The 24,445-nt window shown below is 37.7% G+C and overlaps 1 protein-coding gene and 1 long non-coding RNA gene across 2 annotated transcripts in view; one reads left to right on the forward strand and one right to left on the reverse strand.

The window, feature by feature from the left end:
- The window catches only part of CNTNAP2 (contactin associated protein 2), a 2,725,119-nt gene that overhangs the window by 132,526 nt on the left and 2,568,148 nt on the right, over nucleotides 1-24,445 (reverse strand). Inside the window, exon 21 of the mRNA XM_072652434.1 lies at nucleotides 11,085-11,178. Within this exon, the coding sequence (XP_072508535.1) occupies nucleotides 11,085-11,178 (94 nt within the window). The remainder of the gene's footprint in view (nucleotides 1-11,084; nucleotides 11,179-24,445) is intronic.
- Nucleotides 1-24,445, forward strand: part of LOC140533091 (uncharacterized) — a 47,174-nt gene that overhangs the window by 19,551 nt on the left and 3,178 nt on the right. The gene's annotated exons all lie outside the window — the stretch shown is intronic.

A 24,445-nucleotide genomic window follows, 5' to 3' on the forward strand; every position in this document is an offset into this window, starting at 1 on the left:
TCATCCTATTCTTCTTTCCCTTCAAATACCCCTCTGCTCTTTCCTTTTGCTGGTCTCTAAGCAACAGAGGGGATATACTTTCAAATTAATTTTAAAAGATGTAATAAGCATCTGTTCATTAAGGAGACGCTATACTGTGACAAAGAGGGGACAGGGGTTTTTGAAGGTTATGACAGCGGAGTATAAGTTCCAGGAGGTCAAACTCAGCTGGAAAGGCTATGTGTTCATCACTGCAGAATCAGCCTTGGCTATATTTCTCAAATGGCTACATTCATCAAAAGAGACGTGTCTACCAGGTGATCAATTTTTTTGGCCTTAGTTATTTAAGAACAGTTAACAGGGCCACAGAAGGGTGGCACTCTGACCTAGTCAAGATAGTACCTACATCAGTGAGATGATGAATACTTGGAATTGTTAGGGTGTTCAAAGTGAGGTGCCAGGAGAGGTAAGATAAAGATAAGATGACATTTTTCATGCTATCATGGATCTTACAAAGCATCAGGGACTTACAGTCTATTCACAAGTAACTTAGGTAAAAAATCAATAACGAAAAGTGTACAAACACAATGTCAACGATAGGGAAGATTACTTCTGACTGGGAGCGAGGGTGGGGATAAATTATTTTAATTCAGTCACATTAGTAGTAGTCATAACTATATGTTCCTACTGTATTATTGGGAATTAAATGGTTAATGTCTTCTAGAATGCTTCTGCAAGCTTCGTTAAAAGGAAATCTCACTTTTAAAGTCAAATAATAACTTTATTATTTGGAAAGAGAGGTATCATGGTATAATAAATAGGGAAATAGCCTCGGAGCCAATAAGCTCTGGGTCCAAGTCTTGCTTTGATACATTCTGGCTGTGTGACCTCTGAACTTCTCAGCATGCTGGGCACTTGACTTTGATTCTGACTTGCAAGGAGGTGCTAGACCTGTGTTGGCAGAAGGAGTTTCCTTACCTGGAGAATTTTCTATGCCAATGAAACCAGAGGTGTAGTCCCTATTCCTCATTTTCAAGAGAGGACAGATACACACACAATTATTTGTTGTCGTATGAAATAAGGAGAGTATAGATTCCAGGCTCCCTTTACCCAATAACAATGAACACTAACAGAAAGCCAGAACTTGGAACTACCTCTTCTCACTTTAACCAATTGGGGAGTTTGTTTTTCTTGAGTGTTCATAGTTGTTACAAAGGTTTTGATTTTTAGGTTTTTATTATTTTGGGGGGGGAGGAGGAGGGAGGGAGAACAGATAAATGCTTGTTAATTGAAAAAATAAAATAACCAAAAGCTTACTTATGAGGCTTCTCTGGGTTAATGAAAACAGCCCACTTTTGGAAAAGAAGGGCCAAAATAATGGAACATTCTCATGGGTTACCATGGCCAAAGAAAGTCATTACTCTGTAGCCAACCTTTCTGGTGGTAAGCATCCCCTTCCTGAGCTGCATTGATCTTAGAAAACAGACACAGTCTACTGCTGGGACTGGAAGTTTAAATTTTTCCATCTTGAAAGGTCCTTCCCAGGACCTTATAGGGTTTGTACTTCCTGGAATGATCAGAACTCAGGGTCTGCAAATATCTGTGATTGTTAAATAACTCGCCAGCTGGCAAAGATTATGACATCACAAATAAAGAGTAGCAGCTGGTGAGTTATTTAGAAATGAATATTTAAATAATACAATTTTTAAAATTAACCAGTTTGCAGCACAAGAACCAGGATACTATTACTAAAATGTTTCTGAATAGACTTCCCAACATATCAAATCTGATGTTAGCTGATCTTAAAATGATATAATTATAGATATTTCCTAGACAAGAGAAAAATGTAGAACTTTCCTGAGGGCACAAAATGCTATTGTTTTTCCCCCAGCACAACTTACAAAGATTTCTACTTCTGTTTTCCACTGTCTCAAATAAGTGAAAAAAGAGGAAAAAGTGTAAAACCTTGATTAGATAGAACTAACTAGAAATATTAATTCTTCTTCTTCTCCTTCTTCTCCTCTCCCCTTCCCCCCAATTACCTTTTAGGAGAAAAAGACAAATAAAAAAAATAAGTTGCTATCAAGTAGAGATTTACTTTAAAACTTCTAGAGGTATCTGATTCAACCTATTCTCCTATGTCTTCTGCCTTTTACAACTATATCAGTGTATACATCAACCACAAAAGTTCAGTTTACCAAGTGTTTATAATGCTCAAGGCAAGGTCCTGTCATAAGTGATTTACTTAATGAAGGTTCTGAACCCCAGTAGAATCTTGAATCATCATGAGATCCAGTTTTATACATTCACTATAATGTATTAATGCAGGAAAAGTTCATTCACATTTATAATGAAATAGAAAGATTTTCTAGTTAATTCTCAGTTAAACAGAACCCTCCATTCCCTAAAGCTTTATAGTTTAATTATCTTTCTATTCTGTCTTTTTCACACTGAACATGTTAAGTGGAATGAATAATTCCCAGACCTGGTTAGATGCTTAAAAATAAATCTTTGTTTTTGCGTCAATAACATCTTCTACTCTCCCCCCCTCCCCAAATCCTTGTCAGTTTCCATCTACTCTTGGGAAGTGAGGGGACTTTAGAAGATAGAATGATGAACTTTGAACGTGGAAGACCTGAGTTTGTATCCTGTCTCATACACATGCTGGCCGTGTGGTCTTTAGCTGGCCATTTGACATCTGTCAGCTTCAGTTCCCCCATCTATAAAATGGGAATAATAATAATAGCACATATCTTATGTGGTTGTTGTGATGACCAAACGCACTATATAAAAGTTATATTAAGTCTAAAAGTATTATTTAAATCCTGTTGTTATTATTATCATCTGGACCCATGACATCCTCAATATGGGAACTCCTTCCACCAATGCTGATTACGACTTCACCAGAACTTTTCATTCTGTGTAATTCTTCTTGTTTGTCTCTCCATAAATCCTCCATAAGAGATCCATGCCATGGGAGACTTTCTCCAATTCTTTTGATATATGGCAATGGGGAAGGGAGTAACATTCCAGCCCTCTCTCTGTCATCTCACACTCAACCTACATGATCCACCCAAACAATTTCCAGGCCACACATACATATCTTTTACATTCTTTTACACCAGCTCCCCCCTTCATGTACAAATCTTCAAAGTAAAACCTATTTATACTAATATCTTTTCATATTCCTTATGTTCCCCATTGACTCTTCTGATTCTTCTGAGATCTTATGCTTCATGATTTGTAGCCATATAGAAACACTGAGAATGCCCCCTATTTCTTGTTATGTTAGGAGGCCCCAAAGAAATAGAAATTTCTAGACAGTAGCGCAGTGAAGAGTTTTATAGGCAAAAAGGATAAAAATTTTATAGGAAAAAAATGGAAGAGATCTTGCAGTGACTACTTGTGGTCCTTCTGAGCTGTCATGTATAATGGCACTTTGGCATATATGGTTATGTCCTGGCATCAGTATGCCTTTCAAGCTACATTCAATACAAATGAAAGACAGTTAAACTTGACTTCTCCCACAGGCCCCCTCTTGGAATCTTCACTAATAACTATAAAGGGAAGTTGATCAATGACAACAGTTCACAAGGGAACAATTAAATTATATCAATAAGCCAGTCTCTCCTCATATAGTTTCTCAACTGACCCAGAAGAACCTTTCTTTGTCTTTGTTTTATATGGTATTCACAATTTACTGTAATAGCAACAATAAATGAACAGTTAGAATAAACTGATGGAATAAAGAAACTGTATCAGAGCCAGATAAATCCCCAATTACGAAGAATATTGCTAATCAAAAAGTGATTAACAAATATGCATTTTAGAATAATGCAATACATTTCTATGTAAGATATATGTATATATACACACATGTATGCTTTTAGTATATCTATACTATATGTACATACACACAGGTTGTTAGCAGAGAAGGGAAGTCAACTGATCTGCAGAAGCAGGAAAGCAGTATCTATGACTAATATTCCAGAGAAGGGCATAAGCCTTCTCTTCATGCTGCAGTTACATTCAGCTAGCACATATAATAAGCAGAACTTTCACTGTGGATTTTTGGAAACCAGCTCTCTTCACATTAAGAAACATTAGTAGTCTTGTGAAAACAATGGAAACCTTCTCAGAATAGGGTTTTTACATGCATAAAGTAAAACACAGAGGATTACAGAGGAAATCAATTATACTGAAATACTGTTATAGTTTTTTTAAGTTCATGAACTCTAATTTAAGAAACCCTGTACAACACTTCTTAAATGGTGGGTTTCGACCCCATGAGGTTGCAAAAAATTTGGCAACAGCAAAAGGTTTCAAAACATGTAATGACCGAAAATTAATTAAAAATCAAATGTATAAACTTGATTATTGTTTTATACTAAACAATGAACTTTTCCTAGAGAGGATTTAAGTGCCTTCTTTAATTAAATTCAGAATTTTTTACTTAGGTGATGAAGAATTACCAAGAATCATAAAATCTTATATTTGGAAGTAACTGTCTTGGCCATACGGTATCCCTTTCATTCAATGAACTCATTACCTCTATTGTATACAGGGCAAATGTTTACCCAGCCTCAATTCAAATACTCCAAGTGATGAGCAGTGCATTGTCTCACAATGAACATCATTTTCCTTTTGGATGGCTTTATTATTAGAAAATTCTTTCTAATAATGACTCTGTATAACTTTTTCCTTATGAGATTTAATGTTATACTCTAGAAATTACCTAGAATACATTTATTTTCAGTTCTGATTGATAGCCCTTCAAATTTTTGAGGAGTTATTACATTCTTGCCAAGTCATCTGTCTTCCAAGATAAATGCTATTTGTTCACAATTCTTTATATTGCTTGATTCCAAGATCTTTCATCATCCCTGTGCTTTCCTCTTGACATGTTCCAGTGTGTCAATATCCAAATGATGAAATAGAAAGGACATCTGACACATAGAGACCTTGGGCTCAGATGTCAGCTCTGAAATTTGCTGGTTATGCAGTGGATAAGTAACTTAATCTCTCTGATCCTCAGTTTCCTTTCTTGTAAAATGGAGATGATGATAACCATTAGCTGTCTCACAGGGAGTTTATGAGAAAAATGTTTTGTAAAACTTAAACATGCTGTACAGAAATAGCAATTATATTAAAATGTGCCACTCAGAAGTGAATACAATACACATGCACACTGCAGAGGGACTATCTTATCTCCTTATCTGACTACCACATTTCTGTTAATTTTGTCTGAAATTACTGAAATTTTTGATGGCCATGCAAAGCAAATGTTTCTGATCACAGTCAATTGTAATCCATGGGTTTTCCCGACTTTACAACCAGGTCCCTTCCTGACTGATCACTCCTTCTGTACCTGGGTACTGCTAATATTTGGAACTTAGATGGAAGAATGATAATTTGTCACTATTCAGTATCATCCTGTTAGTTTGGGCCCACTGGTCCAGACTATCTACCAGTTTAGACGTCGATTTATTCCTTTACTATAATACCTTTTCTTTCAAAATTTGTATAACTTTCAACTATGATAAGAATTCCTTTTTATTTACTTGTCCAGAATGATAAAGCTTAATAGGACAGAACCAAGGTTGGAGCTCTGTGGCAGGTGAATAAAGACGTCCTTCATAATTGATATCAATTTAGCAGTCAATAATCTTGGGAAGTGGCCATCCAAGGAGCTTGCAGGTTCACTTAATTGCAGTAAATTTACCATCAAGCCCATAACATAAAGCAGACGAATCCCTTTGCAAACCACAACACACCGCAATGTGGCCATTACTAGTAGCAGCCTTTTTGTCATTCTTTACCCTTGATACTCCTCTCTCTTCTCCATGACCATTTGTTTGCTGTCTTCCATGTTGAATGTGCTTCCTCCTCATCCCTTTTTCATAGATCCCTCACATTTTTTGAAATTTAGCTCAAGCCTTCTCTCCTAGATGAAGTCTTTCTTAATCCTTCCAACGGCTAGAGTTCTTTATCCCAGACTACTGTATCCATTTCCTAAGTGATTGTGCATTATTTTCCTGTTAGAAGTTAAACTCCTTGGCAACAATCGACTGTTTCATTTCTGTCTTTGTATTTCCAGTGCCCGCAGTTGCTGATTGACTTATTGATCAATTACTGTTAGCTAACTCACATTTCTCCAATATTTCCTTAGGGATATAATGAAGGGCTTTAATAGATGTGTTGAAATTAGGACACACTCTTTCTGTCAAACAGAGAATTAGAATTTTAGAACAGAAAGGGATGTTAGAGAGATTCTTCAGCTGACTACTTCATTTTAAATGGTGATGACAATAAAACAATAGCTAATGTTTACGTAATACTTTAAGATCCATAAAATGGGCAGAATAGAGAAGGGAGGAAGAGCAAAAGTGTTTCTATAGTACCTACCAGGTAACAGGAACTGTGCTAAATTCTGAGATCATTTTACATCTCATTTGATCCTTACAAGAATGCTATGAGGCAAGTGTTGTTGTTATCTCCATTTTACATTTTGGGAAATGGAGGCAAACAGAAGTTAAATGACTTGCTTGGGGTTACACAGCTAGTAAATGTCAGAGGCTGGATTTGAACTCAGGTCTTCCAGATTCCAGGATCAGCACTTTATCTATGGTGCCACTTCACTGCCTTCATGTAAAAGTTATCTTATATCCTCATGACTTTGCAAAGTATGTAATATTATTACTCCCATTTTACAGAAGAAGGAACTGAGATGAAGAGAAGCTAAATGACTTGTCCAAGGGTCACATAGCTAGGAAGTATCTAGGGCAGGATTTGAACTTAGGTCTTCTTGATTCCAAGTATAACTATCCACTATACCACCTACCTCCTCTTACAATAAATAAAGCTGTGGCAGAGAGATTGAATTAGTTGCTTAGACACCCCCAGCTAGGTAGTGATAGAGTGGAGTCTCGAACTCATATCCTCCAACATTTAGGGCAATAATCTTTCCCATTGCACCATGCTTGCTAACTTATAACTTCTCTTTCTCCTCTGTACCCTATCCTTTCATTTGTCAACCTTATGTTGATTTTGATGTGTGTGGGGGAAGAGTCTCTTTTTAATTCTAGTATCCTTCTTAGATTATTTATTCCTTCTGTTTAAAAATTCCTTATTCTCTCTAATAAGTCAGAGCACAAAGAGAAGTTCCCTCAACCCTTTTCTCATGCTGTTCTAGGCAGGGGGGAGGGAAGAGACTTCTTTGCATTTATGGCATCCATAATGATTAGTGTTTCAGCCAGCAAATACACTATCCGTCTTCACCCTGTATGTCATTACTATATCTCATCAGATTCTTGAGATGAATTACATGACTTTTGATTTCCTCTGGAACCAAACTGCCTGTTCACCCCTGAATTCTTAAAGCAATTTCTCTTGGAACTAGTCTAACAGCAGAGTTCCTGGCAGACACTATGTTCTCGCCCATACTTAGAAAACAAATAACCATCAGAAGTAGTTACAGCCACCACTGCCCCTTCTACAAACACTGGGAGTTTTAAGAATGGCTGATTCCCCTCCATGTCTTATTACTTTACCCTAGGGAATGCCCCCTTCCTGGGACATTAGCTAGGAAAGCTTGGGACCGTATACAAGGCAGTGTATGGGTCAGGATCTGGGGGGTAGGAGGAGAAGGATTGATGCTCACCTTTCCCAGCATTAAGAAATGGCAATTATGACAAAGGAAACTTTCCAGTAACAACCTTCTTTGGGGGAGATGACCAGAGGAGAGAGATTTCTTTAAAATAAAGCAATGCAATGACATAAATACAGTGATATAGCCATTTTTCATAGGATTCTTTTCCATTTTTATCTTGACCCCTAATAACTGTGGTATTGTACTTTCATTTATTTATGAGATGAAATGGGACTACAGGATCTCATTTCATCTGGTGTTAGTTAGATCTCAGGTTTCCTCTGCATGGCTACTACTCAAGGGAGAGAGGAGAGGATGATTTTTCCATAAAAACTCTGCTCTCCACCCTACAAACTTTTGACCTTTCATTGCATCATGTTCTCTGACTTCATCCATGGTCTCCTTTTCTTCCATGTTAACTGCAATCTGACCTACACAACTCATTTAAGGACACAACTAAATTTTATTACAATGAGAGCTAACAAACTACAGACCTTATACAGTTAAGGTTGAATCAGATATGGTTCATGTTACTCACTTTGCTTTATGCATATTTAAAACACCAAACAGAGCCTTCTAGGCACACCCCATTATGATTCCTTTTTAAGTTATAGACTCCATTAGAGGGTGATCCATTGTTAGCATTTTCCTTGTAGCTAACCCAAACTACAGTTAGTTACTCCTTCCACATTATGGGGACTGGGGAGTGGCACCCCTATGATCTACAAAATCTGCATAAAATTTTTGGCCCTTCCTTTGTCCCAAAGAAGAAGTCTGAATTTTTTCTTTTTCTTTTATGGGTTGTTAAAGTACCTTATTGTAAAACTTGGATTGATATCATATTTTATATATATATATATATATACATATATATATATGTATGTATGTATGTATGTATGTATGTATGTATTTCTGAGTTTCTAACTTTTTCTGTGTCATCTGCTGGAATTTGTGTGTTATAGGAAGCTTCCGCAAAACTCCCCCCAAAATCTCATTTAATTTCTTTATGCCAACTCATGATGTACCGAAACCATGACGGGGAAAGTTGCAATGTGGAAGGGATACCTGTATTTCTACCCAAAAGATTTTTGGTTTCTAAAAGAGTAAAACTATTTTCTGTTTGGCCTCCAAGTATATACCAAAATGACCTCTGATTGAAACCATGGTCTGCATATGACTGCTTTCCTTTGCAGCTAAGCTACTGTTTCCCACCTTCTTTCTGAAGAGATCATGACTTCTCCATCTCCTCTCTCTGTATCATGAAATAAGACACTGTCAGCCTCTGCACTTTGGATCTTCTGTGAACATCCTTTCTTTCTGCCCTCTCTCAGGCTGTTTTCTCTCGTTGCTATCCCATTATCTATCTCCCTACTTGGTCTAAGTGGGGAGTCTCTTTTTCTTCAATCCAAGAATAATCCCCTTTTATAACAACTACTACTCAGGGATTCATGGGAGATGTTAACATCCTTTTTGGCTTCCAATAAGCTTTTCAAAATGCTTATGACTCGTTATTCACATTTTAACACTGACATTACCAGATCCTTGTCTGGGAGTGGAGTCACCCTTAAATTAACAACCGTGTTTGGAGGAAGGAAATATTTTGCTACAATTTTTATGGATTTGTTGCCTTTGGTTATTACTAAATATGTGAAACTTAAAAAAATGAAAGTAGAAGGGGATAAACTTTTCTTATAGGCAACACCAAAGGACAACTCATAAAGGAAGTGGAGACCTTACAGAATAAACCAAATGCACTCAAATAAGGAGCTACCAGATGAAAATCCAATTTAAATTATTGACCATTATTGTATGACATTCAAAGTATTCCCCCTTTTAAATCATTATTGAGGAAACACATGATGTCTCAAAAGTCTTAGTGCATCTTAAACTTCATTAAATCTTAAGTTAAATAAACTTATACAGGCTATTTAAGATTATGAAACTGCACTAAAACTTTTGGGATACTGTACAATTTCACAGAATTATAAAAATCACAGATGTGTTAGGAACCTCAGAGTCTAATCAGTCCAATCCATATACGAAAAAGAAAATAAAAATCTCCTCTATTGCAATAGTGTCAGACCCAATTGGAAAGGGATCCCTATGGGTCATGGACTGACTTAGAAAACTACAAATTAATGCCATCTATGTCTTACTATATATTTTTTTTTATTTTGCCAAATATTTTCCAAATGATGGCATAGTGGGTAGAGCACTGGGCCTGGAGTTAGGAATGTCTGAATTCAAATCTAGCTTTCATTACTTACTAACTGTGCCATCCCGAACAAGTCATTCAACCTATGTCACCTTCAGTTTCCTCACCTGTAAAATGAGGATAATAACACCACCTGCCTCCCTGGTCTGTTGTGAGGATGAAATGAAATAATTTTTGTAAAGTGTTTGGGAGACTTAGAGATGAGATAATATATTTTTTAACAAGTTGGCACATAGTAAGCACTCTATAAATGTTAGCTACTGTTATTAATCTGCTTTGGCAGCCCTTGGGAGTGTTGGAAGCCATGTGATTCCCTGGCCATGTGTTTGACACTTCTGCTCAATAGCACATCCAACAATTGGTCATTTAGCCTCTTTCAAAAGATATTCAATGATCTCCTGAGGCAGCCTCTTCCACATTTAGATATTGCTACTTCTTGGGAAATTTTTTCTTACATCAAGCCTGAATTTTCTTTCCTACAACTTGTACCCAGTGTTCCTAGTTCTGCCTTCTGAGGCCAAGCACAAAATAGCCCTTCAAATCCTCACATGTCCCCTCTCCAGCTTCTTCCCCAGGTGCCTTTACCTGATCCTCATATGGTATGATGAAGACTCTTTACCATCTTGCTTGTTCTTTGATGGACACTTTCCACTTTATCAATATCCTTCCAGAATGGAATACACCATATCCAGATGTGATCTGACAGTCCTGCTGTATTCTTGCTTGACTACCTTCCTCTTTCTAGACACACCCAAGACTATATTCACCTTTTTGGCTGCCATAGCACCCTGCTGGTTCACAAAAAACTTACAATCCACTCCATCCTGTCTCCCTTTCAATTTACTTAAAAGGAAACAAAATAGGTAATGGTGAAAAAGTGGTAACAACATTCTTCTACCCTAGAGAAAAGAGGAGAAATTCTACATTTTCACCAGTACAGAACTTTTTGATGCAGAAACTACTATTACAAGTCAAAATCTAGGCTACTGTAGGCTAAAGAAAGGGAGTGGGGTGTTATGTAGCAGACACAACCAATGAGATCACAACATATCTTTTGTATCATGGGTCACAACTTGCAAGACTTATTCCATTTTCTTACTGTGGAAAAGACATGATTTTTTAGTCTCTGAGAAAAAGAACATAAAACTTTTCAAATCCAAATTTGATATTGTGAGCCTTGTCTATAACAATAATTTTATCCTTAATATTTAAAAAAAATTCTTAAATAAACAGAAGGCTTACCTATCACTTTTCCTAGAAAGAGAGACTTAGGAGAATTGAACAGTGTGTCGGATGAACTTGGCAGGCTGTAGCTCACTGGAGAGTAATGATCAAGCTGTGGGAAAAGAAGAAAAAAGCAAAAGAAATTTTTAAAAGAGTGTGTGCTTATCTTGCTCTGGAATCAAGTCTTCCTGTGGGGATGACATCACTGGTTATAAACCTCTGAAGCTGGATGTTCTCATTTTACCTGTGGCTACAGATGCATCTCCCTGAGATTGGAGGTCAAACTATTGTTTTGCCTGGGTAAATAAAAAATGGCTTTGATTTACTAATTATCTATCCTTGGACTTGGCAGATGACTTCCTTCCTCGCTGGTTTCTGGCACTTACTCTTGTCAATGGGGTTAGGCTAGATTCATGAAGTGTCCAGTATTTGGTTCTGAGACAGAAAACGCTTTGCCTACAATGTTGGAGACATGGTCTTCTTTTAGGAACTTTGCCAAATGTGGCTCCCTTTAGCTTTTTTATATCATTGGCATTCAAAGTATTCCATATCTTTAGGCCTAATACTTGTTTTCAAGTGTTTAGCGTCACAGAGAGAGAGGAGTTAGGAAACATGTTGTTGGTAATGAGAACTGGAGTGATGTAATTTTCCTGAACATAACATGGTAAGGATAGGGAAATGGAGAAAAAAAAAGAAGTGTTACTTCCCCTCTACCTAGCCTTGTTACTTTGGTGGCAGAAATAAGATTAAAAGTCAAGAAGGAAAAAAACAAACTTGGAAAACCTAACTTTAGGAAGAAGATAAATAAAAATTCCTTTTGGGAAAGCATTTACATTCCCCAATGAAAACTTCAGTCGCTGTTATCATCGGATTGAAGGATGACATCTTGCATTGTCCCAATCATTGGACTCATCGCATATGACCTATTGCTAGATATCCTTTTATATAGAAATGACTTGCCTCATATAGCTCTCAGAGGCAGATATGATGTCTTACATTTTTCATCTTCTCATGGAAAACATGAAATAGGACAGTTGCTCTTTTTCCTACTAGTTGGAGGCTTTATTTTTGACAAGTCACTACCTTTCTGTGCCTCAGTTTCCTCATCTGCAAAATGAGAAGACTGGAGTATATACCCTCCAAGGCCCCTTCCAGTTCTATTTATGATTCTGTTTTATTCTTAAACTTATGGTTTCATGTACATTAGCTAAGATAAAGAAGAGGTTTTGATCACAAGGATCATGTTTTCAGGACATTAGCTGGCCTTTTCCTCCATCAAGTCCTTCATCATGAAAGAAGATAGATCGGGACTCTTGATAGATCATGGAGCTCAGGGCAGGTCTTACCTTGCTAGAAAAGTTTCAAGAATGACTTTGGTAATGCTTTCTGAAGACAACCTAGCTAAGTAAGTAGGGGCTGATTACTAGTAAGGAACAGAATGGGATGTGGTGGAGGATGTGTAGTAAATTCTTTGGTCATGGCAACCTTTGAAACAAAGATATTAATGACCTTTAGTCCTGGGTGGTCCCCATAGGTTTCTACAGTGAATGTGCCAGGGTGGTAGAAAGGGAGAAAGAGAGGGTTAAAATTCACAACTTTTAGACTGTCTAAACTTTCATTGGACTGCCAATGCTCTAAATGTGAACTCTTTGTCTAATTGCTGATAAATGGATATATATTCCTAAAATCTGGTGAATGAAGTTTGTGGATCCTTTCTGAAAAATCATGATTTTAAATGCACAAATAAAATACACAAGTTTACAAAGGCAAATCAGTTTTATTGAAATATAGTTATCAAAATATATTTTAAAAAATAACTTCCCAGATCTCCTGAAGTCTATCTACAAATCCTTGTAAATGGACTTCAGGTTAATAAACCCTGTACTGGAAGAACAAATCATATCAATCATGACATTCTTGCTATAAATGAAAAACAAGAAGCAAGTTGAAACTAAATTGAAGAATGCCTCTCAGGTTCTCCTTGGAGAGAAAAACAAAGGGGGTAGCAGGAAAGGTTTTATTGTATGCTCAAAGGCAACACCAAAAATCATTTGATGGTATATTTGACAATTTTGTATTGCAGTGCTCAAGATGTCCCAGACGGACTTGGGTATTTCCCTGAAGGACACTGTGACACTGAATGCTGCATATATGGAAAGAGACAAGACTCTTAAGTACCAGAAGGCTTTGGAGATTCTAGCAGAGATTGTACACAAGGCTGTAGGACACCATACATACATAGAGCAAGATAATTAATAAGCCCAAAGGCAGTGCCTTGCTAGGATTGCTGCTCTAGAGGTCTGAGTTACTAGCTGTGTAGCCCTGGACAAGGCACTTAACCACTGCCTGCCTCAGTTTCCCTATCAGTAAAATGTGAATAATAATAGTACCTACCTCACATGGTTTTTGTGAAGATAAAATGAGACATTTGTAAAGCCTTTTGTAAACCTTAAGGTGCTACATAAATTCTAGCTATTATTATTATTATTATAGATCCAACCCACAGATCAGAAATATACTGACAGCCAAACTGTCCCTGCTGTTAGCCTCGGTTTAGACAAACAAATCTATAACAATCCTGGTGGTCAGACTGTATCAGCTGCTGCCTGAGGAATAGGAGCAGAGATCAACCTGTGCTAAAGTAGCTGGACCCATCAGCAAAGTGAGGTGATCCTGAAGGATAGTTACACATGTATTCAGGCAACAAGTTCAGAAGCCAACAAGCATTTTTCAGTCTCCTACTATATGCCAAGTACTGTGCTAAGATATGGAAATACAAAGAAATGCAAAAAGCAGTACCCCCTCTCAAGAGACTCATGATCTAAAAGGGGAAGATGACACGAAAACCATTATGCATGCATAGGAAATATACATGGTATTCCATATAATTTTAGAGGGAAGGGGGATCAGGAAAGGCTTGTTGAAGAAGATGGAATGTTAACTGAGACATGAAGGAAGTCAGGGGAACCAGGAGGTGGAGATGAGGAGTGAGAACATTCAGGCCTATAGGAACAGCTGGTGAAAGGGCAGAGTCCAGAGATGGGGTGTCTTTTGTGAGGAAAATTAAGGAGGCCAGAATCACCAGATTATAGAGTACGTGGAGGGAAGCAGGTGTGCTTAAGATTGTAAAGACAGAAGAAGGCCAGGTTGTCAAGGGCTTTAAAAGTCAAACAGAGGTGTGTCTTGTAGCCAACTGCATATATTTATTGCTGCACATATTAAAATGACTGTATTTGAATGTACTTATTCTTTTTTTTGCTATGTTGATTTGATTATATCCTATGCTGTGTGTGCATTCCGTGACAATGCCTGCTTTGTCCATTGTTTCCGTGTGATCTGCTAAAGTTAATAGTTACACTCTATATTTTATACCGACTTATGGATAGAATTGTTATTACAGCGAGTTAGCTTTGTTTTGTTAGGTAGCCATGCTTTGCTCTGGAGTTTATAATAATTCGCTTTGTACTCCAGATGTGAAAGTACACTTGAGGGGTTCTTATGCTGTGTCTTCCATGTGTCTTAGGCAGATTGTCACAGAAGAGCTCTCTCAGATGATGCTTTGTTAAGTGCCACATCTATTGCAGTACTGTTAATGCACGTTTGTTTTGTTTTTGTAGGTTGGTTCCCCAGGACACCAGGAAAATCAGCTTTGTTGTTTAAAATGCTGATGTTGTATTCCTGCTGCAGTTATGTGTTATCCCAGTTGAATTTTGCAGGGATGTGCAAAAAAACTTCAGCCCAGGGGAGAAATATAACCTCACCCCTGCCCAAGAGCAATAGGGAGGTTGGGTGGTTCCCACAACAGTTCTCAGAAGGACACACTGTATGCTGCATATATGGAGAGAGATGTGATTCTTGATTGGTGGAGAGAGCCCAAGAAGACTTCTAAGAGGGAGAAGATGGCAGAGAAGAGGAGGCAAGGCAAGGACTGTGAATAACTAATGGAAACCTCCAGAGACACATGAATGTAGAAAATGCTGACATCCCAATATGTCCCTTGAATCCCAGCACTTGCAGAGATTGCTAAAAGTAGAGTTCTTGGGTAATTTCTCTGCTTCTTGAGCTAAGATTTCATTTCACTTCTAAGTCACAGACCTTGGCACTTGCCAAGTGGAGAAAGATGAAAGACAAATGAAAAACTGATTTAGACTACAAGTTAATTTATAAAATCTTACAAAGAAGGAATACTATGAAGACTATAATTTCATAAAACAAAGAGAAGCAATAGAGGGTAAAGCCACCTAAAAGAAAGCTTAGCAAGAGTTGCAATTGAGCACAGTTATCCTGAGGGCTATCAAGGACGAAAATGAAAGGAATTAAACAAATGGAAGAAAAATGGAAAAGATCTGCAAAGATATTAATAGTTATTTTCACCAATAAGGAAAGTAGAGCATATTACACGGATCCTAATAACACAGTTCTGGAAGGTCCTTTTAGAGGAAGGTGGAATTTCACTAAAAAGAAAAAGTAGCAAAAAAAAAAAAAAAAAAAGGGTGAATTAGACCAAGTATACAGAGAGGAGAACTAAGTTAGTGCCCAAAACATGAAAGAAATCTCAGATCTTATTAATTTAAAAAAGGAGACCAACAGAATATCAACAACTATTTTATATACTTACTTAACCATCTATATACATTTTTATGAGAATAAACGTACATTTAGGGGATCATCAGTGAGGTCATTAGTAGGAAACAAGCAGACTTTTGCAAGTGATCTTCCTCAATGAGTCACAATTTTATTATCACCCTATTGAATGAAAATGGCAGCTAAACAGCATAGTAGATAGAGTGTTTTGGACCTGGAATCAGGAATATTCATCTTCCTGAGTTCAAATCTGGCCTCAGGCACTTAGTAGCTGTGTGAATTTGCACAAGTCACTTGATCATATCTGCCTCAGTTTCCTCAACTGTAAAATGACCTGGAGAAGGAATGGCAAACCACATCCATATCCTTGCCAAGAAAACCTCAAATGAAGTCACAAAGAGTCAGACATTACTGAAAACATCTGGAAAAGAATGACTGAAAAGTATGCAAAATTCCATTGTTTTTATTGTGTGATAAGAAAACATTTGATTTGCTGGAATAAAATATCATCTTTTCCAAAAATAAATCTGCCATCCATATATAAAAATTCTTCAATGTTCACTGAAAGACACAACAAATTACATTGTTTCACCTCTCTGGTTATAAACATCAGTGAAAGCACAAAACAAGAGGACATCTGCTCATTGAAGGTATTTGTATCTCTGGGATGAGGAAGATCTGAGGCTGACTCTAGGTTGCAGTGGAATTCTCTATGGATGGCAAGGTTTTTGTGGATGATATACTGGTGACATCAAGCTCTAGAACATTTCAAAGCCTTCTGGGAAATGTATGTAGCTATTCAAATGAGTATAATGTAACCAGTGAGTGAGCAAATGAATCAATCAACAAGACTTTACTCAGGGCTTATGATATTCTAGGTGTTGTGCTTATCACTGGGGATATGAAGAAATGCCAAAACATGGTTACTGCCTTTCAATATCTCACATTCTAATTGGGAAGACAGCATATAAAATTATATCTATAAGGTATATATAGTATACATGAAAAGTAATTCTAAGGATAGGGCAATAACATTATAGGGAGAGGGAGCAAAAGAGGAGTGGGATAGGATTTATGCCAAGGGTGAGTTCTGAGCTGCTTTCTGGAACATGTCATAGAACTAGGAGGCAGAGGGAAGGAATAACAGAATTCCAGATGTGGGGGAGAGCAAGCGAAGGGTCAGGGTGTAGAATTAGGAGATGGAGTGTGATGAGCAAGGGACAAGAAAGCTAGTGTACCCGGATTATAGAGTACATGGAGATAAAGAACTAGAAGATGAGAAAGCCCAGATTGCAGACAGGAAGTACAGGTAGCAAATGTACGCAACTTTCTTAAGGAGTTTATTGCCAAAGGGGAAGAGAATAAAAGATGACAATTCTTGGGGATTATCATATCAGGAGAGGGGTTCTTAAGGATGTAGGGGGATTGGAGGGTTTATATGCAGTAGGGAAACAGCCAGTAGACAGGGAGAGATTGAAGATTATTAGGAGAGTAGGGATGATAGTGCTGGTAATCTGTTGGAGAGGAGGGGATAGAATGGGATCACTTGGCATGTAGAGGGGTTTGCCTTGACAAGAAGGGCCACCTCTTCATGTCAGATACTGATGAAGAAGATAAGGGGGAAAGGCATCTGAGTGATATGAGATGAGGAAGAAGGAATATATGAAGCAAAGTCCTTAGCTGATAGGGTAGAGAAGAAGGAGAGTCATGGTAGAGGGAGGGGGTTTGAAGAAGGATGAACAGGATTGGGATAGGCTTTGTGATGAGTGATATAGTGGACCAATTATGGAAATGCAAAGGGGTTACCTTACTGTGGAGCATACCCAGTTAAGATTATGTAACATAAACGTGTATTGGACCCATTCTGTACATACGTACTTTCACTAATTTCTTCAGTTCTGAAAGACCAAATGGGCGAAGAATATCTATTGATATGCATTTGGATCAAAAAACTATAGAATTTGTCCATCAAAATAAATCTCTGGATCAGACCATACAAATGGATAATGAAATTGTACCTAGAAATAAATAGGAGAAGAAAAAGCAGACTGTCATGGCCTCAGGAAACTATGAAACACTTTTAATGATCTGAACTTCTCCCGAAACAAGGGCCCATATTTTAACAAGTAATAAACCACTGCTGTTGCATGGCTGAGTCTTCAAATGCTATCATCTCTGAGAATTAAAAGGAGATATCAATAGAACAGCAGGTGGTGGTTCTACATAGGCTGAAACGTAAAAAATAATGAATTTTGTAGGACACCTGGAGTTAAGGCAATATGTAGTGGAAGAGACCATTGTCTTTTGGCTTCATGATCATGGCTGATCACATAGCAAGAGTGTTAGATAGAAGACAGACAACCACAGAGCTCCATCAGGAGGTATCCAGGGAATATGAGACAGGCCCCTAGATTTCTGGGAAGAGCCCTTTTGATGAATTTATAGGATAATGTGGAAAAGAGTTGGATCATGGTTGTGATGTGCATCCTTGGAGGAAACATCTAAAGCACTGAGATTATACATCCATTTGAGTGTCCATCTTGAAGAGGAACATGGGGGGTGACTTGTCTCTTTAGCTCTCATATCCTTGGAGACTCTAAGAACCACCAACTGTGGACTTGTTACTATAGGAGGTGGTCTTTATGTTGTGGACTGATTCCCATCAGGATAAGACATCTTTAAGGGGAGGGAGAAGGAGCTTAGGAACCACACTTAATCCATTATTTAAGGAGGAAGTCCCTTCCTGCTTCTGGCATGCTGAAAGTCACTGGCTCCTGGATGTCATACTTCCTAGGGCTCATCGACTTCCATCCAAATGGAATATTCTTTTCTCTATGCCTTTTTTTCTGTTAAAACTCATCCTTCTTGAAGCAGAAAACAATTGTAATGTGCTAGCCTTGGTGATATAATAATTTGGGGAACACTGGGTGGGATGAGGTGGGGGGAGTAGAACTGGTCTGGAATAAATCACAGGACATCCAGTACTGGGTTGGCTGGAACAGCTTTCTCCATCAGTCTAAAGTTATAACAGGAAGAAATAAATTCCAGAGAGGGTAATTTATAAATGCAACTAAATTTTCCCCAAACTAAAATGCCTGTCTCTCTTCCTTCTCCTCCTCTTTCCTCTCCTCTGCTTCTTCTTCTTCCTCCTCCTCCTCTCTCTTCCTATCTCCATGTATGAATGTTTTTATACATATACACATACATACTACATACTTTTATACAGGGTGTCCCAAAAGTCTTGGTGAAGTGTTAAGCTTTATAACTTAAAACTGTGCCGAGATTTTTAGAATAGCCTGTATGTATATCATTTTAATGCTCCCAGTAGGAAAGGACAGCAGGAAGATTGAGGAGGTGGATTGTGCTATGTGGACTTTCCTTGGAGTCCTCCATACTTTTCAGTTGATGCTGTGTCACAAGTAGAGCCTTTAGTTGCCTCCCTGGTATTGTGCCCAAACCACCAGCAGCAGTTTTCTAATTGGCTGCTCATGGAGAGCTGCCTAATCTATTGCTCCATGAATATTCTGAGTTGATAAAAGGCCAGAATTGCTCAAATAGTATATGTGTGAAAATGTTCTCTTGACCAGGGAGGAGATGGAAGGGAAGGAGAGTAGAAAAGAGAGAGAAGAGAACATTTTGACTTCCTCCTAAATATCAACATCTCAGGAGTTATCAAGACAAGCACATCATTGCCAAAACATTCCTGATTAGATGAAAACAGACAAGAAAAAAGGAGAAAGATGTGTGCATAGATTTTTGAAGAAGATTAATAGCCGAATGAAAAGATAGAAGCTGCTTTAACCAATCAATCAATGAATCAACAAACATTTGCTAAGAGTCTACTGCGGTCCAGGTAAATTCACTGGGGATTCAAATTCAAAGAGTGACAATCATTACAGTACATTATGCATACGTATAACACAAATATAAAGAGAATAAGTAGAACAAGGTAGGAAATATTTGCAAGAGGAGAAGGGAAAAGAACAAACATTTATATTGTACCTACTATGTGCTGGGCATTGTGCTAAGCTCTTTGAAAAAATATCATCTCATTTGATCTTCACAACAACCCTAAGAGGTAGGTGCTGTTATTATCTTAATTTTACAGTCGAGGAAACTGAGGCAGACAGAGGGTTACACAACTACTAAGTGTTTGTGGCTGGTTTTGAACTCAGGTCCTGCTGACTGTGAGCCAACAGTGGCCTCTCATATTTAAATACATGATAGTTTGAGAGGGTGAGCCTTAGCAGCTGGGGGATAAAGAAAGGCTTCATGCAGAAGGTAATGTTTCAGCTGCATCTTAACAGAAGAGAAGGACTTTATGAGAAAAGAGACAGTACAATCAAGTGCATGGGATGGCAAGTGAAAAAGGGAGAAGGGAGATGGAGTACTTTTGTGAGGAACAGATAGAAGGCCAGTCTACCTATATCACAAAGTTTATGCAGGACAGTATTGTTCAATACAGTAAGAAAGAGACTTGGAGCCAGGTTGAGAAAAGCTTCAAAAGGTAAAAAGAAGCTTTTATATTTTGTCCTGGGGCAATAAAAAGCCATTAGGGTTGATTGGGGCAGCTAGGTGATGCCGTGAATACAATGCCAGGCCTGGAGTCAGGAAGACTCATCTTCCTGAGTTCAGATCTGGCCTCAGACACTTACTAGCTGTGTAAACCTGGGGCAAGTCACTATTTGATTCTGTTTTCTCATATGCAAAAGGAGCTGGAGAAAGAAATGGCAAACTATTCCAGCATCTTTGCCAAGAAAACCCTAAATGGGGTCATGAAGAGTCAGACATGACTGAAATGACTGAACATCAACAGGGTTGAATGAACAGGGAAGTAACATGGACAGATTTATGCTGAAGAAAAATCACTTTGGTAGCACTGTTTAGGATACATGGGAATGATCTGAGATGTGAGGCAGGTATACCAATTAGGAGCACATAGGGATACGCATGTAGGAACAATAATCTAGGCAAGACATAATGAGGGCCTGAACTAAAGTAGCAATTGTGTGAATGGAGAGTAGGGGTTACATATGAGAGATGTGGAGGTAGAAAGGATAGAATTTGGCAGCTAATTGGATATGTGGGGTACAGGAGAAGGAGGAGTCATAGGTACTAGGTAAAAACTTGGGAAACTGGAAGGATAGCTGTGCATTTAACAAAAATGAGGAAGTTTGAAATAGGGAAGGGATTTTGGGGGAGAGATGAGTTCTCTTAGACATTTGGGATGTCCTAGAGGACATCCAGTTTGAAATGCCTAAGAGGTAACCGGTGATTCAATATTGAAGCTCACTAAACATATATGTATATGTGTGTGTTTAGTACATAGATCTACATATATGTTTTATGCATATAAATGTATATATGTACAAATGAACTATTTCCCTACACAGATCACACACGTACACATACAAGCATACATCTATGCACACGTTCATGTACATGCTTATATGGACATGTGTGTATATATCGATCTGTGAGTCATTTACACAGAGATAATATAGTCAAATGCATGGGAGTTGATGAGGCCACTGATAGAATGTATGAGGAGAAGACAGTCTAGGACAGAATCTTGGGGAACATCCCAAGTCAGGTGGTGTGATATGGATGATGAGTCAGCAGTGTTCAGGTAGGGAGAGAATGAGGAGGGAATAATATCTCAGAGAGGAGAAAGTATGCAAAAAGAGAGTGCTTAATAGTGTCAAATGGAACAGACAGGTCAAGAAGGATGAAGAATGAAAGGTCCACCAAATTTTGGAATGATGAGGTCAGTGCCAACTTTGGAGAGAACAGTTTCAGTTGTGAGATGAAGTCTGATGCCACAATGGAAAGGGCTGAGGAGTAAGAGAAGTTGAGTCAGAGAATGCAGAGAACTTTGTAAAGGAGTTTGGCTGAGAAATGGAGGAGAGATTCAGGAAGACAGCTTGATGGCATAGTAGAGACTAGAGAGTATTTTTTTTTAAAGCTGGAACTTGGGCATTTTTGAAGAGTAGGGAAGGAATAAGTAGACAAGAGTTTCAAGATTCAAAAGAGAAAACAATTAAGGATATAGTCTGATGGAAAAAAACTGGAGGGAATGGGATGAATCCCTATGTAGGGAGGTTGATTTTGTCAACGAGAAGGTCTACTTCTTTCTTAGTGATTAGGATAATGCAGGAGAGAGTGGGAAATTATATCAAGGGGTTTTAAGATAAAAACAGTGAGAGACGAGTGGAATCTCACGGAAATAAATAGTATAATTTCTAAGTTGGGGAAAAGGAATTATATAGCACACTTTCCAAATTGGTTAAGTCACTTAAATAGAGACAGAAAATAAAGGATACACAGGCATTCAAACCTCATAAATCCAACAGTTACCCCTGAACCCTAGAATTCCTGACTCTAGGTTCTGAAGGAGATTTGTGTAGTCATGAGTCCTTCACAACAATCTCCATAAATGTTGGAGGTAACTGACTAAATCCCCTTTGATCTCCCTACTTGAATTGTAATCTCATTAAGGGAGATAAGCTTATGAGGTTCCAGATCATTGCTAAAAGCATTGACTGTCCAGTTTACAAGGGACCCTTCATTTCTGGTTGTACATTCTCCACATCTGCCCCATATTAGGTCATTATCTGGCACATTCAATGATCTCTAGGCCAATGAAGACAAGAGGGCTCTTTCCCCACTTTGTTCTGGGCATCTAGATTTGTATATGCATTAATCAAATCTTGCTACTATCAAATAACAGAATATTGGAACTATGATACAGGTCTTAATTGGTACCAGACAACAGGATGTAGAGGACCAAGCACATGGCATCCAAACTAGAATTCACAGACTACTTCTTGACTAGTCAGGCATGAATGTGCCAACAAGTCTGGCCTGACTTTAGCATATGATGTGGCCTTTCTGAGACAAGTCTTCAAACTTATGAATACAAGTCACCCTAATCTCCCAGGATGGATGAGAGTAAACTAATTGGAGAAATAAATACTAATTTGTTGATGAATAACTCCAGATAATCTCTAAGGAATATTAGCCTTAGACAAAGTCAGAGAATGTCAGCAGTTATACCTAAATATATAGCAACTAGAGGCAGATTTAAAGAGACAAGTATAAGAAACTTCTGGCCTGAAAATCTTGTTTTAAAAAATTCTTATATGTAATTGAAGGAACATATGGGATTTCTCCAAGAAACTTCCCATCCCCAACCCCAAGTAGTAAACAAATCTTCCTCTTAAGATCTGTAATAGAACTTTGTATATTTCCTAAGGTGATAACGAATCAGGGTATAAAGAACCACACTATTCATTTAGCAGTCCAACTCTGTCATTTACAGATGAGGAAACTGAGGCTCAGAGAGATGAAACAACTTAATCAAAATACGAAAGTTAGTAAATAGCAGAACTAGAATTCAGCCCATATCTCTGATTCTTGATCCAGAAGTCTTCCAATCGTAATACAATGACTTTTATTTTGTATCATAGTCTGTTTATTATTCTCTCAGGTGCTATGTCTCAGGAGGAAAGAGAATAATGAAGCCATATTGGATTTTGGAGTACTAGCAAAATACTGGAAAACCCTTTTTATGTCTAAAGATGAAGTTCCCCAACTAGAATGTAATCTCCCTGAGGGAAAAAGGGGTTGTGACATTCATATTTGTGTCTTTCATAATATCTAGGACAGAGATTCTTAACATGGTATTGTAGATTCTTAAAAATTATTACAATGTAATTTTTTTATCTTCTGTATTTTATTTTGTGCATTAAAAAAATTCCTCTGAGAAGAGATTCATAGACTTCACAGCAGACTGACAGAGGGATCCATGGAAAATAAAAAAAGGTTAAGAATCCTTTTTCTAGGACTTAGTAAAGATCTAATGAACTGGACTGAAAAGTATCTTATAAGAGTGTTTGCTTATTTTGAAATCATTTTGAAATGCTTACTTTCATTATGAAATACTTTTAAATATTGCTTACTAGCTTGTACTTTGTTATTTAAAAGGCTAGTCTGATTAAGGGGATGCTGTGAGTGGTGCTTTTTTCCCCCAATGTCTCCCAAAGTTGTTCCAAATGCTCCTCAGCTACTGAGCATGCCGACACCCTGCTCTGCATGAATATTGATTGTTTGGAGGTGAAACAGGGTGACTACTGCTGTTCAATTAACTAGTTATATTATATTTTACAAAGAGGGACTATGGCAGAAATGCAAAATAAATTAGGAAGTGTTCCATCACATCCCTAGAGCATTGCACACAGTATGTGCTCAATAAAAATGGATGGAATGATGGATTCGTTCACCTAAAAGGCGATAGACCAGTCAGGACCTATTTTATTTTTAAACAGCTTTAGAGGAGAATATTTCATAAGATTCCCTGAAAATCCACTGCAATGTCTGACAATCTTTAATGTCAGAAAGTTCTCCATGTATTCAAGTCTTAGCTCTCCTTGATGGCTTCAAAGGTCCCATTCAGTGCTAAACCTATCATCCCGTAATGTTTCTGTATAGACACAATGACTTACTTGTACCTATGGAATTTTATTCTGGATACCTTCCTATCCCTCTTGGGCTAACTTCCTTAAATAATTTTAAGAAGCAATAAATTAAAGAAACAAGCTTTTCTCTGAATCCTTTTAAATCTAATCTCCCCCAAACTAAGGTACATCTCAGATTTCCTATGTCTTTTCTAACATGAGTTAACAAATTTAGTCATCAATTTCTTCCAAGGTTCCTCTCATCCTTTCTACTTCAACCATTTCATCCCTACTTGTCAAAATCAATTCTAGAATCACATTTCTCCATCTTTTTGAAGA

The sequence above is a fragment of the Notamacropus eugenii genome, chromosome 3, assembly GCF_028372415.1.
Source record: "Notamacropus eugenii isolate mMacEug1 chromosome 3, mMacEug1.pri_v2, whole genome shotgun sequence".
Classification (NCBI taxonomy): Eukaryota; Metazoa; Chordata; class Mammalia; order Diprotodontia; family Macropodidae; genus Notamacropus; species Notamacropus eugenii.